Raw genomic sequence first — 13,713 nt, 5'->3', positions numbered from 1 at the left:
GTTCGACCCCTGACAGGCAGTAGGTGCTCAGTAAATATTTGCTGGATGAATGAATGAGCAAACCTTACGCTTTCGTGGTAGAGGCCCCAGATCTCCCTGACGCCACAGAACAATCACGAGTATCCTCCCTGAAACCCTCTCTCCAGCTGAGGATCACATGGTCCAGTCCCAAGTCAGACTGTGCTATGTAGGGACAAGAGAGACATCTGATTTCTTGAGCTTCAGAAAGGTAAGTGGGTGGTACACAGGACCGCCTAACACAGAGAGAAACTAAGACTTTGGCAGGCACCAGAGAAACTTGCAAGAGGTCTTCTACCGGGTCAGTCAGTGGTAGTAACAGCTATTAGCCAAATAAACAGCAAACAAAAGAACACTTGGAGGGGCAACTGGATCAAAGTAACAACTTAGAAGTGAGCCATCGAGGGTTCCATCCATTATGTCATTCATCTTTGCAGGCACCCCTAAGTAGGACACTCGGCTCAGAGAAGTTGAGCTCTGTGCCCCAAGGTCACGGCCGATCAGTGATCAAGCCAGACTGTGGACCTGGGCCTCTCCTGGTCTCGGCCAGGCAGCTTTCTGATGTGCCACATGGCTCCCTGAGTAAAGAAAAGTGAACCTAACATCAATATGGTCACCAGATCTTTGGACTCCTGTCCTCAGAAAACAGTGCATTCATTCATTCATTTATTTATTTCTTGAAAAACTGTGCTTTAAATGTCCAGACTGACTGAGTTAGAGAAATAACTGTGAAAACCATTCATAGTAATTATTTTGCTTCTGCAGCTCTGACCCATAGAAATGACTATAAATACAAGCTTTGTCAAAACCAGTTTGAGGTTGTTAAAATACTCAATTCAATTAAAAGTGGACTTGGACTTTTAAAGCTCTGAACTCAGAACAGAGAGAGAGAGAGGGAGAGAAGAGAGGAGCTCTATCACAAGGAAGACCACGACCCTTCCCCACTCCCCAATTAATAGAAATAGAATATATTTAACAAGAAAACAATGAAATGTCAAACCAACCTTATAACTGTGTACTGTAATGTATAGTGATCTGGTACAATCGAATGGTTTTTTAATTCCCATGATAAGATGACCCGGAAATTGCGTAACGTCACCTTGAAAGTGCAAGATTTATCTGATAAATCTAGAGGAAACAGGAAAGAAAAAAGAACACTGAAATCTGGAACCCAGGGTTGTCCAATCGGTCCCTTGGGATCTGGAGCCCACACGCCCAGCAGAGAAACCCCAGGGTCTTGGGAACATGGGAAGGACATGGTTCTAGTGCACACGAGACATGAAATAACATAACTAATTCATGAGCAACACACTGTTAGGGCAGGCAAGCTTAGGAACCAGAACTCAGCACTGTGGAAACAAGATTTGGGCTCCCTCATGGACTCTCAGTGGTTATCATGGACTCTCAGCGGTTCCTCAGATCAAAAGGATCCGTGTCCACCTCATTCTCTCAACTCCAACTCCTCTTATAGTCCCCTAAGCGGCTCGGCCCACCACCTGCTTTCCCTCTGCTAAACTTCCCATTGCATTTATTCCCTGGTTACCGAAGGAAAGGACAGATAATGCATGTCAAGACTGGCCCTTTCCAGGCACTTAATCTGAGCAACAATGCTGACGTCAGTGCTAGGAAGAGACCCATTCTACGGACCGTGAAACTGAGAAGCAGAGTTACATAATGTTATGTAGCTGGGAAGAGGCAGCGGCAAGTGAGATTCGAAAGCTATAGTGGTCAAATCCCGTTCAAATTCAGGTCTTTTCTTTCTTTTTTTTCAAATTCAATTTTTATGATCCTCTAAGTTGCCTGTGGTTTGGACCTAGGACTTTGCTTCTCGGCTGCGAACTCTTCATCCCCTGTGCTCATCACAAGGTTGGATATAGAGTTAATGCAGAGTGAGATTATGTGGACAGATTTATAGGTGTAGGCAAGATGTTTGGTTTAAAAAGAGTATTTTCCTTTATCTGGCACCAGGTACCAGAGAGCACAGGGAAGAATGCAAATTAAGGGGAAATTATTTCTGGATCGCTTTCTGTTTGACAGTCTGTGCCTCCTCATTCTTCTATTAAGGGGTTTGAAACTGAATATTCTTTTAAAGAGTTTTAAAATGACTTCTGGTGTTTTCTTCTCTTTTTTCTTTTTGGTATTAATTTCTTACAAGAGTTTTGAGAGACAAATGTGCAAATTTGGCTAAATTTCGCTCCTTTGACAGAGGGGAAAAAAAGAGAGTATTTGAGAAAATCTAAGAAAAAGGATTCAAACAAAATTGGCAACACATCTGGGATCAGAAATCAAATTCCCCACATTTTAGACTTCTGAACGGTCGCCCCAGTACTCTGGCCCTTCCACAAAATTCAGTCAAGCCAAGAAAATCTCTTACCAGGCAACGAAGATACCACACCAAACACAAGGCTGATACACACTAGGAAGAAGAAAAATATATTAGATAAGCAAAAATACTCTCTCCAGCCTCAATTTGTAATTCTCACTCTGAGTCTGGCATTCTTTCGTACACATCTTAACGTTGGATTGAGACTTCCTTGTGCTAAAAAAAAAAAAAAAAAAAAGCTCAAGCAAATGGTTCTTGGAGGATTGATGTGGGTATCATCAGCACATGGTCCATGGGTTTCAACTTGATTGAATCCAAAATGAGATCTATCCGGGGGTTGCTGTGAATAACAGGGCTGATGGGTTGGGAGAGAGCCCTGAGAAGCAGCTAGCTACGTGTCTGGAAAAAGTCTCAGAACATGAATACGCATATTGTCAGTTAATACACTTTAAAGGTTAAGACATTTGTCAAGGGGGGCGTAGGAAGAAAATCGCTGGTGATGGGAACTGGGGACTCTCCTTTGCTTTCTGGCTGTCACAGTGACTTGGGAAGGGAGGGGTTACAGGCATGGGCAGCCCTGCATAGGGGAGAAGTGTCCCCCTCATGGATCCCCTACTGGTAAACTATGGAACAGATGACCCAGGGACGCTGAAATAGAATCAAAAGAAAGGTAGAGAAAAAGCGGCATAAGACTACAGGAAAAAAGTCAAGAATAAATGAAGCCCAGAAACCAAAGTTCAGGGCCAACTTTTCAGTCTGGCGAAGCAGTGGGAGGTAAGGGGTTTGGCCTCTTCCTAAGTAGGGGAGTAGAGTGAGAAGCTCCGCCCTGGATTAGAATGAGGGTATTAAGAGAAATTCCTCTTCAAAGTGCCTTGGAGGCACACAAAGTGCCTCTCCATCATTATGGAGTCATTCTTGTTTGTTTGTTTTCCTAAAATTAATAGTAGGGTGGAAACTCCAGACCCTCAGTGCAGGTTTCGTATCTACGTTCCATTTGGCTCTTGGCATTGGACAGGCTGATGTTGGGCCCCTAGTCAGGGACATCCATTTGCCACTCCCCAATAGGACCCCAGGTGATGGCGACTTGGCTGGCTTGCTCCTACAAGAGCTCCAACAAAAGTAACACTTACCCACGAGAAACAGATTCAGTGATCTAACCGGGGAAGCATTCTGGCTCCAAAGCATCTTGGTTATTAAGTCTTTTCTTTACTTTCACATCTGAAAGGAAATCGGTGTTAGGTGATCCCAATGCTGAGGCATGTAATTAAGTGACAAAGATAAAAGTGGACGAAGACAGGACAACAAGAAAGGAGCAGGATGTTTCCACTTCTAGGATTCCTTTGCCCTCCTGGGAGCCAGACCTGGGATCAATTCCCTGTCTGGTCAGGGAGAAGTTTTATTTATTTATTTTATTTTATTTTTTTAAAAAGATTTCATTTATTTATTTGAGAGAAAGAATGAGAGAGAGAGAGCATGAGAAGGGGGGGAGGGTCAGAGGGAGAAGCCGACTCCCCGCCGAGCAGGGAGCCCGAGGCGGGACTCAATCCCGGGACCCCGGGATCGTGACCTGAGCCGAAGGCAGTAGCTTAACCGACTGAGCCACCCAGGCGCCCTATTTATTTTATTCTTATTTTTAAGATTTTATTTATTTGTTTGAGAGAGAGAGAGAGATAGCAAGAAAGAGCACGAGCAGAGGGGAGAGGGACAAGCAGGCTTCCCACTGAGCAGGGAGCCGGACGCGGGGCTCGATCCCAGGACCCTGGGATCCAAGGCAGACCTTAACCAACTGAGCCACCCAGGAGCCCCCAGGAAGAGGTTTTAAATTTAACTTTGGAATAGGCGACAGAGTTATCTGTTTCCAAAAACACACAAAAGTAAATAGCAAAGGGTCTTGCTTCCTTCAGAAAACTACTTTTTATTAATGCTTTGGTGAGTCCTTCACAATATCTTTAAGCACAAGCAAAACCAAATATATGTTATTTCTCCCCCTTTTTTAACACAAGAGATCAGAGGTACGTTCCTGTCCCTACTCCTGCTTTTTCTACTGGACGATATATATCTGGGAGATCATCAGCACCCAAGAGAATTTTCGTTTTTTTTTTTTTTTTTTTTAAAGCAGTTGCATCGTCTACTCTATGGACACAGGACCATTTAGGTAATCAGGCCCCACGATAGATGTCTGAGTTGCCTCCAGTCTTTTCTGCGGTGGATTATCTCGGACACACGCCATTCTGCATGTGTGCGAGTCTAAGCGTAGGAAAACTTGCCAGAAGTAGGATGGCAGGCAAAAAGTCATACCACTCACGGTCTCAGCAGGAAAAAGATATTTGAATTAGGATATTTTGAGGAAGACTTTAATCAAGGGACTATTTACAAATGTGTGAGCAGGATGTAGGCAAACAAGAAGGAAGAAGGTAGTACCTGGAGCTAATAACGGTGGAGGCTGTTACCATCCTGGGCTTCGGCAAAGGGAAGGTGCTGGAATTTGGTAAGAGAAAACCCTGTGGGAGCCCAAAAGGATAGTGCAGGGAAGTGGCAGGGGATGGGAGGGTAAATACCCTTCACCGTCTTTCTTCCCTTCTCTTACTTGGGGCCCATCACTGGCTGATCCCGATCAGAAGTCATAGGACCAGGGTGCTGGTGGCTGCGCCCTAACAAGACAGGATCCCAAAGTACGGGGTGACAGTGGGGAGGCTGGGTCTGGAGGGGTAGATGGAAGACACCTGACACAGAGGGGCTCTGCACTTGTAATTTGAATAGAAACGGCCACTCTCTTGCCCTGGTGGCTGCATGACCACCTGTGATATGTGAGAATTTTTCCTTCCACCACAAGCTCCTCACCGAGGCTGCCATCAAGCTCTTGGATTTTTATTTATTTTATGCTTTTTAAGATTGTTAATTTATTTATTTGAGAGAGAGCATGAGCAGGGGGAGGGGCAGAAGGAGAGGGAGAAGCAGACTCCCCACTGGGCAGGGAGCCCGAGGCGGAACTCGATCCCAGGACCCTGGGATCATGACCTGAGCCAAAGGCAGACGCTTAACCGACTGAGCCACCCAGGCGCCCCACTCTTGGACTTTTTAAAATCAAATTCATAAATAAAAAATGTTCTTCAGACTAATACAAATTTATATTTCTCTTATTCTGAGTTAGTGTCCGTTTTCATACATTTAAGAGTCACTTGCATTTCCTTTCTTAACTGTTTGTATTTTTGCTCATTTTTCTACTGAGTTGTGTAGCTTTTTTCTCTTACTGGTTTGTTTGCAGGAACTTTTTAAATATGAGCAAAAGTGGCCCTTTGTCTTTGATACAAATCACATCTTTTCCCCTTCTGTTGTCAACCTGCCCTTTGATTTGCTCATGCTGGCTTTATTTTTTTATTTTATTTTATTTTTTTAATATGAATCAGAAAACTGATTCTTTTTTTAAAGATTTTATTTATTTGTCAGAGACAGAGAACACAAACAGGGGGAGCGGCAGGCAGAGGGAGAAGCAGACTCCCCACTGAGCAAGGAGCCCTATATGGGACTTATCCCAAGAAACTGGGATCATGACCCGAGCTGAAGGCAGACGATTAGCCAACTGAGCCACCTAGGTGTCCCTCATGCTGGCTTAAAAAAAAAATTCATGCATTAGTTTCTGAGTTGTATGTTTTCAGATTTAAAGCTATTTTCTTTCTTGGCATCTGCATTTTGAGTCATAGTCCGAAAGCGTTCCTCACTCTATGGTGAGAAATTCTTTGTGAATTTTATGGAGCCCCCCCACCCCCCGCAATGGGTCTTGTTCCTTCTCTGCCTTGGGGCTTTTGTCTCCACACAAGCAACTGGGCCCTATCGATTCTGGGTGTTCTGTCCCCCCCAACACTGTAGCAGCATCAAGCCCCAAGTGGAAACTGAAAAAGGACCACAAAGCGGCAGACTTGAGTTCGAGCTCAACACAAATTAAGAAAGTCCTCTTGATTATCAGGGTAACAGGTCCCACCCAAGGTGCTCTCCTGGAGGAATCCAAGACATTCCAGGTTAAAACTGCTGTCCCTGCTGAAGACTCCACCACCCATGAGATGTCCAGGCACCTCTGCCTATAACTTACCCCACTATACCGTGCCCATTTAGAACATCTATAGAGATCGTTGTGACGTGTGACCTTGTCTACCACCATTACTCCCCAGCAGAGGGCCTGCATGGTTGTGGGCATTCCCTAAGATGCTGGGCACATCTAGAGTGTAGAATTCCACATGGAGGGGTGGGGAGAGACACTCCCTTGCACTTGACCATCTGCCCTGTGGCCCCTCGCCCCTCTGTCTTTTCCTGATGGTGGTACATCTTCACCTTTGTTCTGCATCTATAGAACACTTGGTTTCTTCCGCGGCGGACACACACACAAAATTACACAATTATAAGTCCCTCACCCTCTGTGGGCCAGGGGATGTCTCCTCTCCTTCTTTGTTCCTGATGACCCATACCCCACTTCCAACCCAACGTCTAGTAACTAGATTCTTGGTTGTTTGGAAAATCTAATTTCCTGTCTCAACATCCTTCCTGGAATTGTTGAATGAAGTGCCTGGAAACTCTCCCTGATTACCAATCAGCCTTCCTAAAGCACAGCTATTGTCACTCCCATCTCCTAGCCAGCCAGGGCTGGCTTCGCTCCTCCCCCACCTCCCCCGTCCTGGGTCTCGCAGGCAGAAGGGATCCATACTCGCTTTGCTGCTCTCCCGTGGCTGTCCTGAAATTCTTAATAATTTTATCTTTGAATTTGTGTTTTGTTAGTGAAGTCTGATGGGACAGTGGGACACACGGTGAGCTGGTAGCCTCAGCTCACACTTGGGTCTCGCCCCCACCTCCCCTGCAGGATGGGGTCCCAGGCCCTGTCTGGCCTCTCTCTCTACCCTGATGAACTTTGTGTGGGGGCGGCAGCTGGGTCACATCGTGTTGCCTGGATGCCCTCCTGGTGTGTTAGACAGGAGGGGGCCAGCTGCCCTTCCCCCCAGGCTGGCCATGCCCTGCCTCACCCAGGGGGGCAGCTAGCTGGACTGGTGGGGGTGGGCATCTAGGTCAGCCTTGATCCAGGTACCTAGCATGTCCAAGGGCAGAGGTTTAAAGACCTTTAGACATTGCTAGTATGCAGTGGGTTGAGATAACAGGTCCTTGGGCAGGAGGGATTCAGGGCTGGACTTCCCCAGAGCCCAGCCCAAACTGGGGTGCAGGTTGGCTAGCAGGAGGGGGATCCTAGCATCCCTCAGGCCCCAGGGCACATGCGCCCAGAGTTGCAAGGGGCACAGTGGCATTGGGTACCTGCCGGGAGCTGCACTGGCCCCTACCATACACCTGGGCATAAGGGAATGTTTCTGGGGCTGTGGGCCTGGGGAACCCCCTTTTCCTTCCTGAGTTTGGCCTGTGTTTGTCTCTTCTGGATAGTTTGAGGTACCCTCTCCAAATGTTCCCTGAGATGCCAATTGTGTAATTCAATGATTCCCCCATGTGAATGAAAGGCTCTTAGATCTGGTTTTGCACAATATAAAGTAGAATGGGGGAAATTCCTGCTATTAATGTAAATTTTTTTTTTTTTTACTCAGGACGACATTAAATGGTAAATATGAAAAGTGACAAGTTGAGAGACAGAGACAATGGAAGAAAAGAAAAAGCTTTATAGTTTAGGGCCCTCAGTTGTGCCTCTTGCTCTGTAAACATGGGGGTTCTGCATTTCTATTTTGCTCCGGGCCCCACGCAGTCTGTGGCTCACTGTCATCTAACAAGGCATCAAGTGCCCTGGGTTGAATTCAAGGCTGTCCTCAGCCTCCCCAGTTTTCCCAGGAGCCACTGCCCTGCACAGGGCGCCCAGCTCGGGGTGCCTCTCACCCAGCTCTGGCTCTCCTCTCCATTCCTCCTGGAGCGACCCTTGTCTCTGATCCCTCAACACGGCTGATTTTCAGGACCCCGCTCAATTGGACCCTATGGGGTGAAGTGATTCTTGCCTGAATTCCAACTCCTCCTAAACAGACAGACAGACAGCCCTCAAGGAGCCTGCCTCCCAGTCTCCTAGTGGGGAACATAAGGGTCTTTCCTTGGTCGTCAACGAGTAATGAATGGACTGGATTCAGAAATACTACACAAAAGCAATTACGTAATCCCCCCCCCCCGGAAATTAGGAAAAAAATACAAAAAAGTAGAAAGAAGAAACTAACAAGCATCCTTATTTCTGCTGCCCAGCATCAATCATTGTTAATATCTTGGCATGTTTGTTTCTAGTTGATGTTTCAAATGTCTTTCTTGTTTCTGTAGCACTTCTTTTGTGTGCTCATTAAAAAAATTAAGAATGTATAAAAGTGCAAATTCCAGCATCCAGATATTTCCATCATTAACAGGTGAACATGATCCCAGAGATCTTTCTATGCACGTGCATGCATGCACATGCACGCAAGTACACACACACACACAGACAGCATTTCTATCTAAATTTAACTGTACTTGGGGGGAAAAAAAAAACCCTGAAGGAAAGACTGAAGGAACTGTTGCAGCTTGAATTATTTTTCTCTTTAGGGAAGAATAACTTCCCTAAGATAGCCTACTAATGTTTTTAAAAAAAAAAAAAAGTTACGGAAGAAGACATTAGGAAGTTGGGGGATTATATGTTCACAGCATCTTTTACTATTAAACCATATTTATTGATCCACGCTTTCAAACTAGAAAACTTTATTCTCCTTTTCCTCCCATCTTCCTCCCTACCTCCTTCTTTTTTTTTTTTTTTTTTTTTTTTTGCTTGTTTTTCGTGTCTGGATTGATATAACAATCACATTTTATTTTACTTACAATTCCAAAGCTGTCTGGCATTAATTCTACGTTCCGATCAATAGTCACCAACAATCTTTTCGAGCATGAGTTCTCTACGCTTGGGTTCTTTGTTTTCATTTCTCTCTTAATTTGCTAATTTGCTGGATTTTTCTAATCCAGCAGTTTTCCCCCAAAGAGGGCTCATTGGGTCTTGAATTCCCTTGGCTCTTTCATATTTGAGAAGGCCTGCCAATTGACTTACCTGGAATGACATCTTAGCTGGATAAAATGCCCTCCTGGGGACAGTGTCCTCCACTGAGAACACTTCTCAGCACCCCCATACTCTGGCATTTAAGCACCAGAGAGTTGGAGGCCAGCTTGATTTGGTTTGCTCCTTTTTTGTTTACTTTTTCTTCTTGGATTCCTAAATAATTCTTTCCTTTTAAAAATTATTTTAAATTGTTTTAGGTATCTTGCTGCTGAGCATTCCCATAGGAAAATTTCCTGGAAGGTGGCAATTTCCTGGAAAGTTTTCTTTTGGCCTAGAGACCATTTTTTTCTTCATTTCAAGAAAACTTCTTTTCTCTTACCTTTGCGTGCATTTTCTGTCCCATTTGTTGGTTTCAGTATCTCAGGGATCCCAATTATTCTAATGCTTGGTCTTGTGCTTTGTTTATCTTCCACATCAGATTCTTCCTAATTAACTTGACCTTTCTTTTCATTTGCATTCACTGGCTTGAATCAAACCTTTTCTCTACTAAAAATGCTTTTACTTTCAGCAGCATCTATTCTTACTCTGACTTCTGTGATTATGTTCCCATGATGCTCAATTTACCCCCTCAAGTCTGCAATCTCCTGTTCTATCCCACTTTAAAACAGTCTCGTCTTTGAGTTTATTCTATGGAACTCATATTTTTATCAAGTTGTAGGATATAAGGCTATTGGAAGAAATTTTCTCCTAACCCAGGAGTCATATTATTTTTTTAGTAAGACTCCTTGCAAGCTATGTTGTTTGTTTTCTCTTCCTTTCCCCCTCCCTCCACAACCCCCCCCCCCCCAACTACTTCTGGTCACCTTGTTGGTACTTGGATGACTCTGTCATCTGTTACTGTGATACAGTGGAGTGAAATCTTAACGTCCTTGCCTCCTTAACTTCCACATCTGATTCCAGTTTGTTCGGTAAAGACTGGGCAGTTTCCCGAGCCTGAAGGACTGGCTCTGGGCTGGGGGGAGCCAGATGTCGGATACCCGGGCCCTGCTTTCTCCTGGAAGGTGTTGTTCCCTGCCTCCGGTGGAGAGGTGAGGGAGGGTCAACCACCGGGTCTCTGGCTGGTTCTCCCGATTCTGGCACTGGCTGGCTCTGCTCCCACTCACCCAGCTGACTTTCCCCATCTCATGGCCTCTGACCACTGCCCCTTTGTCAGAGAAGGAGAAAGTCAAGTATGCCAAGGTCCTGTTTATTAAGGAGCCTTTTGAAGATTGTTGTTGACTCACCAGTATGGTTTCTGGTGGGGGGGTACACTCAAATTTTAAATATATTTAAAGATGTTATTTATTTGAGAGAGAGGGAGGGGGCGAGGGAGAGGAAGAGAGAGAGAATCCCAAGCAGACTCTGTGCTGAGCTCGGAGCCCCACTCGGGGCTCGATCCCACAATCCTGAGATCAGGGCCCGACCCGAAACCAAGAGTTAGATGCTCAACCCACAGAGCCACCCAGGTGCCCCAGGTTTTAACTATATATAAAAAAAAAAACCCTCATAATTAAAACAACAAGAAGAAGAACAATGCTTACGATTCTCTCTCCCATGTACTTGGACTTATGGGGAAACTAAGTGTCCTCATTTTCCTGCCCGCTCTGGAGAAAATGTTCAGTGGCTCTCAACTACTCTGTAACTTTTTTCCTCTTCTCTCAACTTCTCAGGACTCTTACTCCAGCCCACTAGCTCTCTCAACTAACTAGTTTTCCTTTATTCTTCTCGAATTGCATACCAACCAGTTTCACTCTTGAAAGGAATGAAGAGTCCTCAGGGAAAATACTGTCAGGCTCCGCTTCTGCTCAGATTACATTTTACAGATTATAAAATGCACATTTTTTTCTTACATCCCAACATCTCTGAAACCAGAATGTGTGTTTTTCTTACTTGGCTACATAAAATAAAAGTGCATCTTGGCATTTTAGTTTTGGTGGCATACGATGACTGATAGTCAAAAAAGATAAATGCTATTGATTCTTCCGTAGCTTGAAGGTTTATAAATATAACAGGAAAATGAGTTAATCTGGCTCTGTATGCAAGTGGGAGGGATGAAATATATATTTTAATAAAAGTGTCACCTCTAAGACTATCTCTGGGGTTGTGATTCTAATTTTTTTTTAAGATTTTATTTATTTGTCAGAGAGAGAGAGAGAGAGAGCACAAGCAGGGTGAGCAGCAGGCAGAGGGAGAGGGAGAAGCAGGCCCCCCACTGAGCAAGGAGCCCGATGCGGGGCTCCATCCCAGGACGCTGGGATCATGACCTGAGCTGAAGGCAGACGCTTAACCTACGGAGCCACCCAGGCGTCCCTCTAATTTTTTTTTTTTTTTTTTTTTTAGACAAATTACCATTTGTCAAATCACAGGAACCAAATTTCAGGGAGATTTTCTTTAACTTTTAAATAAACACATGAGGAACTTTAGAGGAAATGCGGGTAAGAATAAAAGAGCCACGAAGATTTTTGGCGTTTTAAAACAATGTTAAGCCAGCTTGTGAACTATAGAACTTGAAAGATCAAGCCGTTTCCTGGAACAAACTGGTCAAACCTTATCAACGAAGCCCATACAGCTAGGAGAGTTTAAAAGATGTTTTCTTTAGGGCTCATTTCGGTGTGGCCTCTGCTTCCACCGCTTTGTTCCCCAAATCTGAACAGCAAGTTGAGAGGAGGGGAGGGTACTTAGAAACCTTGCCAAGGTGTGGGACAGGGAACGGCCTGAGTTATCTCAGCCCCCAGGCTCAGTAGGATACCTGGGGAGCATGGCCGGACTCCAGGTTCCCTGAGCCTGCTCTGCACCTCCCTGCTCAAACTGGCTCAGATCTGACCCCTCTGGCCTGTTATACTAGCTTCTAGACTTCTTCCCAAACAAAAGCAAGGAAATCAAACAAATATTAAAAGAAAAAAATGAGCGGCGCCTGGGTGGCTCAACGTCTGCCTTGGGCTCAGGTCATGATCCCAGATTCCTGGGATCGAGCCCCGAATCCGGTTCCCTGCTCCCTAGGGAGCCTGCTTCTCCTTCGCCCTCTGCCAGCCGCTCCCCCTGCTTGTTCTCTCTCTCTCTCGTCAAATGGGTAAATAAAATCTAATAAATAAATAAATAAATAAGAAAAAATGAGCCGGGATTCCGAGGGTTGCTCAATAAAGCCGTCGCTAACTACCTAAGTGTGTTGATGCTTTAACCGGCTGATTTCTCCCGGTCCAAACTCCAGCATCGACTGGCACCGGGTTCCCCTTATGCCACAGCCCCGGGGCAGGGCTGCTCCTGTCTCCTCTCCCTCCCCCCACCCCAGCTTCCAAGCGAGGGGTCTGGAAGGACGCCAGACACCCCAGCCCTCGCCGCCCCGCGGGGACCCTCTCGGCACAGCCACAAAGGCTGGTGGAACTCCAAGTGTTCTCTTGGAGGGCGCGCCGCGGACCCCGACCCCGAGGCCCGAGAGGGTAACCCAGTTTTGCAAGGCCGAGTGGATCTTGAGGCTTTTGACCCTCACACTTCACAACGGCTCACATGTCGCAGCCGCCAGTGCCCGGGTGTCCCGCGCATCCTTGGTGGGAACGGGGTGCAAAGACAGAGAGCTCCTGGCGGCGGCGAGGAGCGCAGCAATGGGGGACAGCGGGGGACGCCCGGGTCGACCCCCCCGGCGGCCGGGGCTGGGAGTAGGGAGGAGGGTGTGGGGGGCGGAGGGAATGGAGGGGGCGGGGGCCCCGCGGGGAAGTAGCTGCGCGGGCGGAGGCGGAGTCCGCGGGAGGCCGGCAGTCCGCCGGGGATTTCGGGAAGCGGCTGCCGGGAAGCGGCGTTTGCCAAGAAGTCAGGCGCACCAGCGGTCCCCACCCCCCGCCCCCGCCAGCCTCTTTACCTCGGCAGGATCGCCTCGCCGCTCCCCGCAGGGGTGCCAGCCTCGGGGCCGCCGCCCGCCGCCCCTCCGCCTCCGGCCCCGGCGCCCGCCACTCGGATGCGCGCTGCCGGCGGCCCCGGCGGCTTTGGCGGCGGGCGCGGGTGGGTGGAGCGGGCCGAGGGCCCGGGGGCGGGCGAGGACACCGGGGTCGAGCCGCAGGACTTCCTTCCCGCCGGATGGCTGCAGGGTACGATGCGGAGGAGCTCACCGAGCGCCGGCCTCGGGAGGCTGGTGGAAACCTAGGGCGCGGGCTGGGGGCGGAGCACCGACTGGTTCCTCTACTGACGTTGATCGAGTCGGCTCTCACCACTCCCACCGCACCCTCCCCTCCCGAGTAGGGGAAGGGACCAGGGGTTTGGGCTTTTTGTTTACTGCGGGATCCTCAGGGGCTAGAACAGCGCGTGGCATTTGGAACCACGCCGAGTACCTTTCATGCACTCTAAAATGCGATGAAGGAATGAA

The 13,713-nt window shown here is 47.3% G+C and overlaps 1 protein-coding gene across 5 annotated transcripts in view; it reads right to left on the bottom strand.

The window, feature by feature from the left end:
• Nucleotides 1–13,476, bottom strand: part of IFNAR2 (interferon alpha and beta receptor subunit 2) — a 30,731-nt gene extending 17,255 nt beyond the window's left edge. For 3 of the 5 annotated variants that reach the window (XM_027582731.1, XM_027582730.1, XM_027582728.1), the window contains exons 1-4: nt 13,213–13,476; nt 3,472–3,559; nt 2,393–2,434; nt 1,023–1,146 (exon numbers count right to left, since the gene is read on the bottom strand). In XM_027582731.1, coding sequence (XP_027438532.1) covers nt 1,023–1,146; nt 2,393–2,434; nt 3,472–3,526 — 221 coding nt within the window. In that variant the 5' untranslated portion in view covers nt 3,527–3,559; nt 13,213–13,476. The remainder of the gene's footprint in view (nt 1–1,022; nt 1,147–2,392; nt 2,435–3,471; nt 3,560–13,212) is intronic. The other 2 variants (XM_027582727.1, XM_027582729.2) reach the window with 1 other exon arrangement.
• Between the last annotated feature and the right edge of the window lie 237 nt (nt 13,477–13,713).

The sequence above is a fragment of the Zalophus californianus genome, chromosome 1 (assembly GCF_009762305.2).
Source record: "Zalophus californianus isolate mZalCal1 chromosome 1, mZalCal1.pri.v2, whole genome shotgun sequence".
NCBI lineage: Eukaryota > Metazoa > Chordata > Mammalia > Carnivora > Otariidae > Zalophus > Zalophus californianus.
The sequence above is the reverse complement of the archived record's forward strand: the minus strand, read 5'-3'. Positions and strand labels throughout refer to the sequence as shown.